At 36.0% G+C, this 17,584-nt stretch overlaps 1 protein-coding gene across 2 annotated transcripts in view; it reads right to left on the bottom strand.

Annotated features, from left to right (window-relative positions):
• CysRS (cysteine--tRNA ligase, cytoplasmic) overlaps window positions 1-17,584 on the bottom strand; it is a 35,216-nt gene that overhangs the window by 8,139 nt on the left and 9,493 nt on the right. For both annotated transcript variants that reach the window (XR_014443369.1, XM_083136060.1), the window contains exons 4-10: window positions 17,169-17,315; window positions 15,809-15,949; window positions 14,647-14,857; window positions 13,199-13,440; window positions 11,916-12,149; window positions 11,002-11,143; window positions 10,172-10,383 (exon numbers count right to left, since the gene is read on the bottom strand). Coding sequence is in view for 1 of the 2 variants with exons in the window: in XM_083136060.1 (XP_082992186.1) it covers window positions 10,172-10,383; window positions 11,002-11,143; window positions 11,916-12,149; window positions 13,199-13,440; window positions 14,647-14,857; window positions 15,809-15,949; window positions 17,169-17,315 (1,329 nt within the window). In the remaining variant the exon portion in view is untranslated. The remainder of the gene's footprint in view (window positions 1-10,171; window positions 10,384-11,001; window positions 11,144-11,915; window positions 12,150-13,198; window positions 13,441-14,646; window positions 14,858-15,808; window positions 15,950-17,168; window positions 17,316-17,584) is intronic.

Below are 17,584 nucleotides of genomic sequence, written 5' to 3'. Positions count from 1 at the left end.
ACGTCATTCTCGCATCGCCAGGCTGATTGTTGTACTGTCGTATATAACTTGGGGCAATAAGTGACTAGTGGCGGTTTTCCCAGATCGATGGGTGCTAGCGGATGGGCTTGATTTTGAGTTATTTCTTTTTTTTTTAATTTACTATTTGTACTATCATATTCGAATTTATATAACTTGTGGCGACCAGTGGCAGTTTGCCCTGATCGATGGAGTTTCCGGCCAGTTGTGATAAACATTCTCCTTGACCTTGAGTTTTCTTCTTCTTCTTTTCTTTAAAAAATTTACTATTTGTATTATTGTTTTGACATTCGACATTACATGACTTGGGGCAATCAGCGACAAGTGGTGGTTTGCCCAGATCGATGAGTGCTACCGGATGGAAGTTAGAAAGAAAAAAAAATTATGAAATTCTTCTGTCTGTTGCTTCCAAAAATGGGTACACATCGACATGTTTACCTTATTGAACGAAAGCCTTGGAAATTCTGAATAAAACGAGCCCTCATTGCCATTTATCATGTTATTACAACTCTTTTAAAAAAAAAACATTTTCCAACATGTTACATTTTGCTTAAAATGAGCCCCATCCTTGGGGAATTTCCATGGATGACGAATATTTCGTTGTGTTGTACTGTCGTATATAACTTGGGGCAATAAGTGACTAGTGGCGGTTTTCCCAGACCGATGGGTGCTAGCGGATGGGCTTGATTTTGAGTTATTTCTTTTTTTTTTAATTTACTATTTGTACTATCATATTCGAATTTATATAACTTGTGGCAACCAGTGGCGGTTTGCCCTGATCGATGGAGTTTCCGGCCAGTTGTGATAAACATTCTCCTTGACCTTGAGTTTTCTTCTTCTTCTTTTCTTTAAAAAATTTACTATTTGTATAATTGTTTTGATACTATGTATTCGACATTACATGACTTGGGGCAATCAGCCACAAGTGGTGGTTTGCCCAGATCGATGAGTGCTACCGGATGGAAGTTAGAAAGAAAAAAAAATTATGAAATTCTTCTGTCTGTTGCTTCCAAAAATGGGTACACATCGACATGTTTACCTTATTGAACGAAAGCCTTGGAAATTCTGAATAAAACGAGCCCTCATTGCCATTTATCATGTTATTACAACTCTTTTTAAAAAAAAACATTTTCCAACATGTTACATTTTGCTTAAAATAAGCCCCATCCTTGGGGAATTTCCATGGATGACGAATATTTCGTTGTGTTGTACTGTCGTATATAACTTGGGGCAATAACTGACTAGTGGCGGTTTTCCCAGATCGATGGGTGCTAGCGGATGGGCTTGATTTTGAGTTATTTCTTTTTTTTCTTGTTTTTTTTAATTTACTATTTGTACTATCATATTCGAATTTATATAACTTGTGGCAACCAGTGGCGGTTTGCCCTGATCGATGGAGTTTCCGGCCAGTTGTGATAAACATTCTCCTTGACCTTCAGTTTTCTTCTTCTTCTTTTCTTTAAAAAATTTACTATTTGTATTATTGTTTTGACATTCGACATTACATGACTTGGGGCAATCAGCGACAAGTGGTGGTTTGCCCAGATCGATGAGTGCTACCGGATGGAAGTTAGAAAGAAAAAAAAAATATGAAATTCTTCTGTCTGTTGCTTCCAAAAATGGGTACACATCGACATGTTTACCTTATTGAACGAAAGCCTTGGAAATTCTGAATAAAAGGAGCCCTCATTGCCATTTATCATGTTATTACAACTCTTTAAAAAAAAAACATTTTCCAACATGTTACATTTTGCTTAAAATGAGCCCCATCCTTGGGGAATTTCCACGGATGACGAATATTTCGTCATCCCCTTTGAAAGGGTTAATGCTTGGCTGATGCCAAGGCAGCCGTTTTCGAATTTTCCTCTCCTTTTCAAAAAAATGCTATGATATTCCAAAATTTGAAACATTACATCTGCTTCGAGTTCCTTCTAGAATTCATGTGAATCTTTGTGTGGCTTACTTTTGCCTAGATATTCTCTATAGTTTCAAGGGTACACAAGTCCATTAAACTATTGATAATGTCTAGACAACAGCAAAATCAAACTACATAAAGATTCAAGTAAATGATCTAGATGAAATTCTAATGCCCGGTTTGCCCAACGTGTGTTAAATTTTAAAGAAGCGTTAAATCAAGTTAATGCTACATTAACACATCGAGGCATTTCTCCAACCTGTTAAGGCTAAAAGACCTTTAATGTCGTCGTTAAATCTAAAGGCACTCCTTGGCTTCTTAAAATGCTTAACAGCACGTTGTGTTGTGTCGGAAATAAGATGGCGGAATTGCGTGTGCCAGCTGTTGTGTTGAAAGGTTATCCCAAACCGATTTGAAAACATTATTTGCATGCCATCGCAAAACGTACACTGGTTCTATTTCTTTCTACAGCAAAAATAATTTTCCCATTTCATATTTCATATTATAAATTCCAGCGGCGTGCATTCTGGGTATGCAAGGTACGCATTGCATACCCACAACACAATAAGAAAATAATAAATATTTTATTCGCCTTCCCTGAACATGAAAATTCTACAATTATCGTTCCGAACTTCCACTGCAAGAAATTCAGATTTCCGCACGAACACACTACTGACTGCCTTGTGCTATCTGCACCATCTGGCCTTCCTGGATGCAGTCCCGAATGATCCTGATGTGCCTTCGGCAACCCACCTGATCCCATACCCGATCCATGTTTCTGCAGATTTCCGCGAGCAAACGCAGCCGCTTCTCTTGAGTACCCTAGAATTTCGAAAGGCAACCCCATTGGCTCAGATCAGCCCCGACCATATGTTTGGGTCTGCCCGTGCTCGCCTCATCCTGAGTTTCCCTGTTCAAATCACAGAGGTCTGGGAAACCAGGGTACAAAGGATTTTGGCAGCATTTGCAGTGTTGGCAGTAGTCAACATATATTTATTTCTGGAATGTTTAGCTTACTCACATATAGCAGTCATGCGTAGATAGATCACTGTGCTCGATTGCAATAAAAATTAAAAAAAATGATTGCTAAGAGGAGTGCAAGGATATTTTGTGGTAGAATATACGCGTAAACTATCAGATATAAAATATTTATGCGAGGTTAAAATTACACTAGCAAGGCTTTTGCGTTAGGGAGGCGCGGATAGCAGAATGGACTGACCGACTGAGGATTGAGCTTTGCGCGTGAACCCCTTTTTGGCGTCGTCACTGTCTCAGCGGGAAATTATGTGAACAATTTGCAAGTTTCACACAATACTCGAGAGTATGAGAGTATCTGTTTATCCAATTCCAGAGATCAACATTTTATTTAAGTTAATTTGCATTTCAGCCTATAAGTTGATGAGAATGGATGTTGAGTTGACTGTTGACCCGACAATATAAATTAATAGAAAAACAAAAAAAAACATAAGTAAACACAATGCTACTATGGGATTCGATAATGAGCCCCTTCCCCTCCAAGACATTTAAAAATGTTGTGTATATGGATGGTATATTGTGCCCAACATTTCTTTTTTAGCTTTTGAACTGTGCTGGGATGAATACCATTGTATGGTGATGCATTTTTCTCGTGAGCTTTATTATCTTTTTCCACAAAATATTTCATCGACTGGCAACTCCGAGCCATTCATCCACAAGAACGCACTTTTTTCGGGGTGGCAGACACTTTTTTGTTACCGTGGGAGGTTGACTTTTGCTTTCTTCTGTGGTGTGAAATTTGCAGCAATTGTTTAGTTCATATTATTTGCTTCTTTGTCAGTTTAGTGAATGGGGAGGGGAAAGAGGATTCGGGAGTCATTGATGACATTCTGGAGATGGGATTTTTGGCATAATAATAAAAGTGCAAACAATCCAAAATGGTAGTAGGCGTGTGTGTTCCTGATTTGCAGGACTTGTTTCAAGCAGGAGTTATGAATAATGGTAAGCAGTATGTTGCGCATTTTCAGAAAAAAAAAATAGAACTATACAGTTGACTGGCAGTAGAAAAAGCGGAAACTTTATTGTTGGCTTTGTTCGTTGGTTTTCTCTGAGAAAGGTGTGTCAAATAGTAGAGGATACGGTCATACGGAGGATACTGACATTTAGCAAATTTATCACATACTATACGAAAGCACGAAAAATAATTATGCCAGTCGTTCGCGTTCAATGTTCATTGCGCTGCATGAAGGAATTAATTGAAGTCAATTGTTGGACTGTACGTAGCTACATCAGAATATATTTGCAAATATAAATATAAAAGATCATACATATATCTTACCTCGTTACATTTGGATCTCTCTGGTAGAGTTAAGATTGTATCAGAGATTCCTTAGTTTGTTCTTTAATGCTTCAATAATTGACATCCTATTTTAAACTAGCTTCAATTAGTTTCCGTGTGCACAATGCAAGCTTTAAATAACTTCTGCTCCCCTTAATCTTCAGGACATGTTTCTCGTAAAAAAATAATTAAAATATGGTGTGATTCTTTATTCTCAAGCAACAACTTTTGTGCAGGATGAATGAAGGTCTTACAAAAGGGTGCAAGGAATGATAAATGCTGCTGTGCCGTTCCAAAAAGTGATTCCCTGTTATTTGAAAATGATGCAAGGATGATAAATTTTCAATTACAAAATTTTGGAAAAAGTAATTTCCTGTATAACACGATGGACTGGGGGGGGGGGTCCGACCCCTCTAACCCCTCCCTTCAGTGTGCCCATGTTGTGTACCCTGATAAATTCATACTGCAAATCCGAAATCACATGTAAGTTAAATTATGTAAGTTAAATTAGAAATATTGGATCAATGTACTGTTTAAAGTTTTGTCAATAATGGCATCGTGATCATCACACATTATTCAAATTTTATTAATTTTGCCTGTCGAGCCAAAAATATATGCTTATAGTTTATATTATACGAACTTGATTTTTTAAAATGCATATTGGGCTTCCACCTTCAATGCACTGTAAAAATAAACACAAAATATCGCATGATTTTTTAAAATAATGTAGCCTCTTTTACATATTTCAATTTGTATAAGGTAAAGTTATTCACCAAAATATTCGGTGTCGTCGTCCACACCGTTTTCCAGTGGATCACATAGAGACTGGAGAAAGTCGTGGTTTGTTGTGTTTATGCTTATGTCTGCTTATAACTATCATTCCAATTTTATATTGTTTTGTTTTAACTGAAAAATGTCAGAAAACGTAAGAGATAAAATTAAAATAAAGCAACTGTCCTAGAAATAGGCAATACACGTCCTGTACTCTCATTTAATGTAAAAGAAATCTGTGAGACTACACAATGTAGTCCGCAACCTTTCAAAGTAGTAGGGTATTGTTCTTTCGAACTTTTCAAATTATTATCCACCTACTCCAATTAACATAATGGAAAAAATGATTTTGCAGTGAAGAGAATGCTCGTCATTGTTCATCATTCTATATTCTGAATCACAGTGTGTGCAACCATGAGCAGCTAGCAGCAGCTGTAGCAACCTGGAGATAAACGCTAAAAGCACCAAACCTGACCTGCCTAACCTAACTAAGTACAGAAATAAAGAAAACCTGCCTAACCTATTTACTTATTTAGCTCGTTGCTGTACTTAAGTACTGTACAATAAAACATGTTATTTAATATAACGTGAGTCTTAATATAATCACAAAATCAAAACAATTATTAAGCAGCATACTGAAAGTGGGCTGACTAATAATGGTACAAATGGAAATTAAATCGTATTCGTAACTGAAAGAGCACTTAAAAATTGAAAAAAAAACAATCAACTGTTACATGTACAAGGTACATTTATGAACGACTACCATCCCATCACATAATATAGATTACTATACATATGTTGTTTCATTAAGAAAAAAAGCTTGAGGTCCTAAGCAGTTTCAGGTAATGACATTGTGCAGTGACATATAACACACTACCATCCATTCGGAAATCATTCCTTGTACATACGTACAAGTGGTAATGATATTGTCTAAGAGTGCACTTGTTTTTTTTTCACCAGTTATGATAAATAATATACAGGATCAAATATAATATAAAAATATCATATTAATCAACTGTTCCATGTACAGTCATGGACACTGCCGGCTTGTAATGAATACATTGACTTTCAATGGTACATTTTCTCAATGACTACCATTTCATCACATAATGAATAAGCAAACATAATGTAAAGAACAGTACTACACATGTACGTTTTATTAAGAAAAAAGCTTCAGGTCCTAAGCAGTTTCAGGTGTTGTAGTTTCGTGCATGGATATTGTAAGAGTGTACATATTTGTTTGTAAAACACAGTACCATCCATTCAGAAATTATTGCTTGTTCATACGTACAAGTGATAATGATACTGTCTAACAGTATCTTTCTTTTTTTTTTACCAGTTGTGATAAATCAAATATAAAATATCATATTAATCAACCGTTCCATGTACAACGTACATTTTCTGAATGACTACCATTTCATCACATAATGAATAACCATATCGTACTACACACGTATGTTTCATTAAGAAAAAAGATTAACCCTAAGCAGTTTCAGGTATTGTAGTTTCGTGCATGGACATTGTAAAAGTATGAATAATTATGCATATTTACACCAACTGGTAAAGGTCGAGGAGCAACAATCTGACTTGCTTGAAGTCATAAGTGGTGTTCCCCAGGGATCAGTTCTGGGACCTTTACTCTTTCTTATATATATATATATATATATATATATGGATGACCTCCCCAGCTGCTTGCCATGTAAAACCATCCTCTACGCAGACGATGGTTAAATGAAAATGAACTCATACTTAATAGTAATAAAACTCAAACCATATATTTTTTCTTGAATAAAATAGGTGAAAATATAAATAAAAAGCAATCTGTCAAGTTGCTAGGTATTCATCTTGATCCCAAACTTACATGGAATGTTCACACCAAACAACTATGCAGCACATTATGTCGTGTAATATTCCTACTCTGTATACTACAATTGTGTGGAACTGAGAGCCAGATTATTGATGCATACTATGCTTTCTTTCATTCCCATATACAGTATTGTACAATACTGTGGGGAAACTCAGCTGGAGCTTCCATGGTATTTAAATGGCAAAAGAAGGCAATAAGGTGTATCAAAGGTCTAACAAACTTGACATCGTGTAAACCTATTTTCAAGGACCTTAAGATCATGACAGTTCCCTCATTATATATTTATTCTGTACTATCATTCATAAGAGAAAACATCTCTCTGTTTACAGAACGTAACGGAGTACATAATTATAATACTAGGAGACATGATCTTGACTGTGAATTTCTTAGACTATGCAAATCCCAAAACAGCTATACATAAACTGGTAATAAATTGTACAACAAACTAACCCAGGAGATAAGATCACTGACTAAATAGTTTTCGTAAATGCATAAAGAAATGGCTAATTAACAATTGTATTTATAGTACAGAAGGATTTCAAGAGACAATTTGTAATATAAGGTAACTCACTGTACAATTTATACTATTAAGCTATGGTGTAAATTTATTTTGTACTAACAATGTATCCTGTACTATATTATATTTGAATGACACTGTCTATTGTAACTTGAGGTTGCTTTGTGACAATAATGCATTCTTGTAAAACACACTACCATCCATTCGGAAATTATTCCTTGTATGGTACATTCGTACAAGTGGTAAGGATACGGTCTAACAGTGTACTTGTCATTTTTACCATTTATGATAAATCAAATATAAAATATCGTATTGTGTATATATTTTTTCTTTAAAAAATATTTGTACAAAACAAAACACACAACCATTCAGAAACGTCCCTTGTACATATGCATGAACAGTAAGCATACTGGTAAATATTATACGTGCCTTCTTTTTTGTAAGTGATTATTTGGAAACAGTAGATTTCTTGTTTGCAGTGTCACATTCACATCAATGCCAAAAGAAGTGACTTGCAATATTTACATTATTATTTAATTGCCATGGCACAGCAAGTTAAGTTATGCATGGTGTACATTTCGTGAAATGTTCATTTCCACCTTTAAGCCTCATTTGAAATGCCATTTTAATATAATTAAGTTTATCAAATTTCAAACAGATTACCCTATTACTTACGTGAAATTTAGAAAATTTTGCACTTCCACGTTGCACAATTTAATGGTTAAATCCTATTAATTTCGAAGATACACTGTCTTCATTCACAAAAGGGTACGGCGTTTGAAGCGGAGATGGTACCGTGTCACTGCTTTGTTTGTTCCCGGGCAGTGGTAGTTGCAATTTCTCCCATTCAGCGGCGCTGGCATGCTCCTCCTGGTTTGCGTCGTCTGCTTCCTGTTGTCAGGTGGCACTGCCAGGTGGTGCTTGGGAGGCTGGGCTGTGCTGCTCGGTATGGTGCAGTTCCTGTTCCCCACGTGGCTGGAGGGGGTTCAAGTATGTGCACTGCATCTTTTCTTTTCCAGGTTGGGGATCTTTCGGAGGACGGGGTGCCAAGTCGGGTGTGGCTGTCCATTGTCCACGTTCGGTGCTGGTTTCTGTTGGATGATAGCATGGGTTTCTTTGACAGTGTTTTCTATAACAGAGCCAGTTGGGTGAAGTATGGATATGGAGGAGATGGTGTGGTTAGTGGAGTGGAGGTGTTGAGAAAGGCCTGATTTTGGTGTCTTTTTTTGGCATCTTTTTCGTGTTCAGTTACGCATGCTATTTCATCATGAAATAGGACTAAACAACGGTTACACTGAACGCCAGCTATCCATGTGGTGTGCAAAAACTGAAGCCCAGCTCAGACACCCAAAAGACAGAGATAACCCGAACCAAAATCCCAAACCCAAATGGATCGCTTTCCCATACCACCCCACCACATCTGGAAAATTTGCCAAGGCCCTCAAACCTTTCAACATCCGAGTGGCACACAAACCTATAACCCAAATCGGAAGAGCACTACCCAACTTCAACAGATACTACCTACCCAAACTTGCATCCCTTGGTGTCTACAAGGCCACATGCCAATGCCACAACACCTACATTGGCAGAACCATCCGCACTGTCCAAGAACGTATTAATGAACACAAAAAAGATGCCAAAAAAGACACACCAAAATCAGGCCTTTCTCAACACCTCCACTCCACTAACCACACCATCTCCTTCATGTCCATATTTCATCCAACTGGCTCTATCATAGAAAACACTGTCCAAGAAACCTATGCTATCACCCAACAGAAACCAGCACTGAACCTGGACAAGCTCACCCGACTTGGCACCCCGTCCTCCGAAAGATTTCCGACCTGGAAAAGAAAAGATGCAGTGCCATCTCTGCTTCAAACGCCGTACCCTTTTGTGAATTAAGACAGTATATCTTCGAAATTAATAGGATTTAACCATTAAATTGTGCAAAGTGGAATTGCGAAATTTTCTAAATTTCACGTAAGTAAAATCCATCATCCATCATGAATAGATTACCTTAACCTAGAAGAGGTTTTTATTTATATATTTATGATCTTTTATTGGCAGTCGGCAGGCACGCATTTAAATAACTTACGAAATTACAATGTAACTGTTAATACAACATTTTCGGTGTGCGGATGAAAATACCTAACTAATATTCATTTCTTCAACGTATATTTATGTGTTACACATTACTTTATTTATTGCTGTTCCTGGGATTTCATACAAAAAAGGCCAAAACAAATGTTTCGGAAGAACGTGCTTAAGCACAGTCTACTGTCCACAGCGAAACCAATCAAAATGTTGCATTTCTCGTATCAAAGTATGAGAATAGCAAGGAATCAAAGCAAAATGCCTCTAACATGTCATTATTTAACGGGCCTATAAAATCGCTTGAGCATACATTAAAAGTTTAACAGGCTGCTAAGATTTTAGTGATGCATTAACTATCAGCTTGTTAAGAATGTTTTAGCGATGTTTGAGCGTAAGTCTACTTAATTTTTCACATTTTGGAATATCATAGTGGTTTTCAGGAAGGAGAGGAAAATTAAAAAGAACAGCTGTCCTGGCATTGGTGAAAGGTTCAGCCGAGCCTTAAGGTGGTTAAATTATCTTGAGCTGCATGCATTTAACACATGATACTTTTATTGTGTTGCACCACATCACGTGGGGCTTAATAGACAAACTGCAAATGCAGGTCTGCGTTTCATGTTAGTGCAATAACATGGAACGCTGTGAAAAACTATTATAATTTAAAGGCCTGCTTACCTTCTGTGACTGAACACCAATTGGGAAACCTATGCTGTCTTCTTCTGGAATTGCTCCAAACACAGTCAAGAGGTGAGTGACATACTGGGCAATGTTCTTCATAAGAATGCAATTGCCATCATTTCCAGATTGCCTTTTATCTCTCAGATATACGTTGGCAGTTGTTACGAGATCACGTACAGCTTCAAGTGAAGTGCGTGTGTCAATATTGTCTGTGGATAAAGAAAATCACAGTACTGCTACAGAAAATACTGCCACTTTTACTAACAGGCAGAAATACTAAACAAAGAAAAAATACTGATATAGGACTACAAAAGGTTATCATTCCCAGTAATTTTTGACTTCAAGTGAATGGTGACAATGAATCAGCAATATCAATAGGCAAATGAAGTAATTTATTGTAAGACACATGGAAGAAGAAAAAATACCGTAAAATATATTTTCTTAATGCAATAAATTCCAAACAGTTCACCCCAATTTTACAATGTTCCCATATTATACATTTAATGTTCATTATCCCAATGTTTCAATATTATTTTATTCAGTTTTCAAATTATCATTATCTGAAAGGAGCATTATATGGTAAAAATGATCATATTGAAAAGCCTCTAATGTTAATTTAAATAAAATAAATTTCAAGAAACATAATATCAATTGGATAAATAGAAATCAAGCACTAGAAATGTGATGTGCCCTACAACTTTTACACTATACTCACGCACACAGAATACTTCAATCATTAGTCTCAAATCTGGACAAAATATTATTTTGTTCCATGGCGGAGGAAGGAAAGCAAATGGGGAATATCAAATGGCAATATCTAAACTCACCACACAATGCAGCATGGACTTCTCTTCTAGACTCGCAGAACTTCTTGTTCAGTTTCAACTCATCCTCGCCCCATTTCTGGAATGTTTCAATCTTCGTAACTTGAACACCTCTCGTCATGTCCTTTACCGTTAAGAAGAACTCCTGTAGGTTATGCATAAAACAATACTGTAATATCATATTAGGCCTCGGGAGTCTTTGGTTTGTCAAAGAAATTTAACACAGTGCTTGAAATTTTCTAGACTAAATGAAGTTAAAAATTAAATATTGCACACGTGATACATAGCAGTATATGGTTTAATATCATTGTTCTTTCTTCAGAATAAAAGCTACAGAAAAACTAAAGCTTACACAAGAAGTCTCAAAAATGCAAAAGTACAAGTGTTTAAAATTTTTGTTTTGAGACATGACCTATATTTGGTCCTTTTTCTTTATTGGACAGTTAGTACATTCCTATCAGTTGGCTCTAAAATTCCACATACGATTTCTATAAGTTCTACCCTTAAGATCATTTTGCTTACATAAATTATGTTGAGTATATAGAACATGTACATAGTTACATTGCCGACATGCACACAAAGACTTGATTTAATTATTTTACGTCGCTTCTCTACTACTTTTGGTTAATCGCAATGAATATAAACAGAGTATTAACATGTAAATATATATTACAAAACTACAATACCTGATATTACACAGTAATAACAATTCGGAACTATTGTTAAAAATGTATTTACATTTTAATCAATGCACTGATTGCAATGGAGCACATAGGTTTTAAATTATGGGTTGCATCGGTTATCAACAAAATTTCTACATGATGGTTTTATTATATTTATGTAGAAACTCAAATAAAAATTAAAACATATTGATAAGGGCCGATACCATATCGCAAATACAAATTCATAATACTTACATTCACGAACTTTTCATACTGCACAGCTATTTCCATAGTTTTGTTACTATAATCCAAAGTATCCTTCCATGAATGTAAGAGAAAGGCAAACCTCAGCTGTCGAGCTGTGTGTTTGGACAAAGCATCCTTGATGGTGACAAAGTTCTTCAAAGACTTTGACATTTTGCAGCCAGCTATTGTCAAATGACCAGAATGCAGGAAATACCTTACCCAGTAATCATTGTCAAAATATGCCTGCAACAAGAAAACATTTTGTATTGAACAAGAACCCACACCAGTGAAATAGGTTTGCAAGATACAGTAGACTGACTAGATTTATTTTTAATCACTTTTCTGCCACTTTTGGCTAATTGCGAAGATGGGAATGAGTGATGAATCTGATGAAAGAACACTAACAAAGAACAGCCATGCCTAAACCGGGATTCGAAGCCCGTCACTGTAACACTAAACACTATGCTCAGAGACTGACTAGGTTTAAAAAAAATGTTATGGATTACATAGGTCAACCATGAAATATGAATGTAAAAGTTATTCAATGTACAATTGAACCTAATGCTATACACATAACTTTATGAAGGAACCAATAAAAAGTACTAACCAGATTTAATTTTTTAAAATAATAATGCAAAACCTTAACAGTATGTTCATGTCCTTAATTCACATGAATAGAAGTTTCACATTAGAAAAACAGTGTAAAATATGTTTTTGTTATACGTACCACATGAGAAGGATGCTGTATCAAGCTATCATGTTAAAAACTGAGGGATGGAGAAACTAGTAAAATTTGCAGAAAATTTTCCAATTAGAAACTGCTCTAAATAGTACTTAAAAGTGCCAGGGTCACCTTGTAATCAAGAGGTTCCACGTTTGATACCCAGTGGAGGCACGCAGTGATTCCCACTTTAAGCTGTAGGTAGGTATAGTCTCCACTAGCCTTTTGTGCAAAAAGTGGACTTTCAACTCTTTTACTAACCAAAAAAATTGTGAAAGCTCGTCATCAGAATACATATACAGTGGAACCTCGATTTTACATTTTTCAGGGGATCAAGTTCCATAAACTTAAAATGCGTGAAAATGTAAAATTGAGGAAAATTTTGTAATAGTTTGGTATGTTTGGGCCATGAAGTCTGAATGTATAATGCAGGAAAATATAAAATCCAGGAACGTAAAATCGGGGTTCCACTCTAGTTGTAACTGAAAAAATATATCAAATATGTTTTCCTTTTGACTACTTCCATCCACTAATTTACATATCCATTCTGGATTAAACAGTTGATGGTTACCTCGGCTTGGGCCAGCTCATTGTCATGATGAGGAAACTTCAAGTCCACTCCACCCGTATGAATATCCAGAGACTCTCCGCATATGGCTGAAGCCATGACAGAACATTCAATGTGCCACCCTGGGCGACCTTTTCCCCAGGGTGAGTCCCACAGCGGTTCCCCTGGTTTAGACGACTTCCACAGTGCAAAATCATTTGTAGACTTCTTCTCTTGAAGTCTGTCTTCTGATATACTCAGGTCTCCTACGAAATAAGAAAAATCTAGTGAATATACAATTAGAACCATCAAAAACATGGTTAGTTAATGCACACACTTCAGGGCTGAAGTCAAGGGTATACAGTTACTGTATACCTTCTGGTAAATCTTACTCATTAGTGTATACCTTCTCCTACAATGCATATCCTTCTACTTGGTTTGTTTATATTCATTTGTGGAATTTGGCCATTATTCTGTTCATCACACTTTTGCATCCTTACCTCACCCATCTTCCTGTCAAAACCGGAACGCGTGGCCACGGTTGACAGTCAAAAACGTTGCCACATTTTTCCCTCTTCTCGTCTAACAGCAGCCAGCCATCCTTTGGGTACGATGACTGCATCGCCCAGCAACATGTATGTGAGGGAGGGATGAAGGGAACGTTAAAATAGAAAGGAACCTAATCTTTCACCACTCTCGAAAAATGCTCAAGAGAGGAAGGGAAGAACGTATACCTACGCCACCTTCTCCCTGTCCTGTTTTAGGGACAGGGATGGAAGTGGCAACTCCAAACTAGCCCTCCGTTGTTGGTGTGCACTACACTCCTAGATTTATCGCTGTGGACTTCTCTCGGATTGGGGAAACAAAGGACATTATAGCTTGGGGAACAGAATACTCCATTGAGATTAATACTGTCAAATACTTCTTATATCATGTGAACAGGAACATATTGTCAAGAAGGTCCATCAGTTGATCAAAAATATATGAAGACATGATCACAAAACCACCTTGCTGCAAATGACGCTTATTCTAGAGTTTGTGCAAAATGATCTTGTGACAAGTGTGGTGACATATCAAAAGAGGCACTTTCGTGGAAAAAACAGCTCCTGCTCAATGTAAATAGTGCAGTCTTCAAAGTAGGTTTTCCCCCCAAGTGTTATTAGCAGGGTTATTAAAGTTATTAACAGTATACAAATTGACAATTCACAAAAGTAAAGTCAAAAATAAAATAAAATATAACAACAGGTTATACTCAATCCCTTACATTGAAATACAATCATTAATTCTTTCTTTCTTTCCAGAAGTCAATGATTTCATCCATATATTTAATGCAAACATAATCCAAATTTAATGGAAACATAGTCTCCCCTTAACATTTCACGAAACTTAGCTTATACCATCTGAAAATTTTGGGAGTACACCACTGACACACGTATCACATTTTAGCATTACCACAAAAGAACTACCATTACCTTCTCCTGACTGTAAAGCACTGCTATCTCCATAAGCTTCTGGCACAAGTTTAGCATAATGATGGTTTCTGCTCTGATCAAATTTGCTGACATCAAAATAAACAGACCCGTTGGACTCATAGGCCAATCCATGCTCTATTATCTTCTCTATATAGGAAATGATTTCTGGGATATACTCACTCACTCTAGTAAGAACATTTGCAGGAAGTACCTGGCGGGAAAAAGTATGCAAATAGAAAAAAAATAAGGTTGATTCAAAGAAGATTACAGGTGCAGAATGTCAAAGATTCAGATAAATTTCCTAATGTATAGGAGAAATTTCATGATTCAGTGTTTCATATATACTACATGCAATAAAACTAGGTGCAAGTCCGGCCCTATACTTATCACCCTTCACCTGTATACCCACCCTTATCTACCAGATCTGTAGTGAACCTTCCCCCCCCCCCCCCAAGATCAATAAAGAGCGTTCTTCAAATCAATACTCCAACCTCCCACACCCACAGCCATAACACCACCTTTAACAACTGTTTCTGTGTGTCTATTATCTACCTATTAGTCCCATTCACCGACACCTCATCCTGCAGGTGAAGGGAAAGGATCTACATATCAGGCAGGCATGCCACTAAACCCCTGGATTCAACCTAGTCACCCAATAATTGCCCCCTACTTTTTTCCCAGATTACCCACCACCAACCATGAAGTACACACTGGTCCTAAAGTACTTTCTTGTCAATGTCTATTACCGATCATTTCTTTCTGGCTACACTTCTCTATGATAAACAAAATATCAACCTTTCTTTTGTGTGTGTGGTAAGTGTTTACTGTCTCCTACCTTACTTCTTTGTATTTATCTGCTCTTTTCCTCATTATATTCCAGTGATTTTAGTACTGAACTTTTTTTCAAACAGAGGATATTATGAAGCTTCAAGTTACTTAGACTCCATTGGTTCCAGTGACACAGAAAGCCTGGGTCCCATGTTTAAACCCCAATCGAATCTTCGAGTACTTACAAGCTATTTCAATTCATATCAAATTCTAATTAAATAGATGTTATAAACTTGATATCTTGTAAGTTCAGATTAATGGCTATATACAGAATAATAAATGGAAACTTATGTGCAAAATTTTACATTAATTACACTTTAATAGTCATACTTACATTTAAGGCAGCCATGTCACGATGGAATTCCTCCTCCCATTGTTGAGGCAGTTTTGAAAAGATTGAGTTATCTGTAACTGTAGCTCCATAATGCTGATCTAACCAATCTGACAGTGGATCCTGTGCTTCCTTTAAGAATGACTAAAAGAGAGGGAAAAGTAACTGATTTAGTTGTTTGAATACTAAATCACTTTAAATGACACAAACTTATTCAAAGTTCATTTTGGTACACAATATAAGAGCATAACTTAAGTCTGTATAACAGTGTTTCTCAACTGCCAGACTACAGCCCAGTACCGGTCTCTGGTATCAATTATACCTGACCAAAAGAGGTTCTAGTGAAATTTGTCAATTTAATTTGCAAAGCAATTTTCATGAACATATGTAGTTTGAAGCGGAAATATTCTGATTAATTGGAAAATCTGGGTGTCCAAAATGCAACATGGCACTGAAAACTAGCAATTACCAAGTTAATTTAATGACGTTGGTATGACAAAACTACAATATTTAATTAGATCCAGTGGTTGATAAATAATTTAAACCTAATCTTATATACAGTTAATACATAATAACCGTATTTATACTCAAGATTTTATGATTATTTTTTTATTTTAATTATAAATTATTATGTATGCCTATACTTATGTAATAAATATTTTGTTCAATTTGTGACTTAATTGCATCATATGTATCTATTGTAATTGTAGTTGTATTGTAATTCTGTAATTTTGTATTCACTATTTATTATTATTATAATTATGATGTATGCCTTCTGTCATTGGACGATATACCTCTGTTGAAGGTAATAATAAATAAATATTGTCAATAAGCCTAAACATAATGAAACTATTACACCTTATCATTATGCCAAATTTATTTATTAATGTTTAATTTGTAGGTTTATACATTAAGTACTGTACAAAGCCAAAACAAACAGAAAGGTATTATTGAGTATAATGGTTGGGATCGGGGCATTAACTTAAATAATAATAATAATAATTCACCAGGCTACAGGCTCATGAAGGTTGAAAACCACAGCTGTAGAGTGCATGCAGCCAAACATTAGAAGTGACTTTCGTACCTCATCTGTCAAGCCTATATCATTCATAAAAATAACTTTAAAGTGCTACACCTTTTATTGTTTTTAGTTTAGATCTTCCTAGTTCATTATTATTTTTAATTATCGTACAATTAAAATCACTACTTGTACACCCTGTATTATATGTGCCCAATTAATTCTTGTTTCATGTGGTCTACAAATTAATTGAATGTTTGCTGTTATGCATCATTAGTCCGATTAAATTTTTTAAACTTTTCTACGGTAAAGACAAAACAGCACTAATTTAAATCTTCAACTTACCTCCTGAGATTCCTTTAATTTTGACTCATCCTTTGACTTGACTGCCGTTTCAAGAGCATCCACAGCTGAGGAGACTTTGGTAAGCATCTTCTCCAACATTTGCTTTTTGTCAGGGTCAGTTGCTTTCTTTATAGTGCTAGATAATAGCTGATGAAACAATAAAATATTGTTACCGATCCATGGATAAACAAACACTCTTATAACTAAAACTAAACTACAGCAAATATGCTAAAAAAGGTACCCTTGCCCCTCTGTACCCCCTTCAAGAAGGTGAAATATTTTGCATGGTCCATGAAGATTTTATTGTTTATGAACATTTTCAGTTGTTTTTAGCTTGTGAAGTAAAAAATGTCTGTTACCTTACCGTGAAGCAGAACATACCGATGCCTTTGCACAAGTGAATATAGCACCCAGCA

This window comes from Lepisma saccharinum, chromosome 1 (genome assembly GCF_977018435.1).
Source record: "Lepisma saccharinum chromosome 1, izLepSacc3.1, whole genome shotgun sequence".
NCBI classification, from domain to species: domain Eukaryota; kingdom Metazoa; phylum Arthropoda; class Insecta; order Zygentoma; family Lepismatidae; genus Lepisma; species Lepisma saccharinum.
The sequence above is the reverse complement of the archived record's forward strand: the minus strand, read 5'-3'. Positions and strand labels throughout refer to the sequence as shown.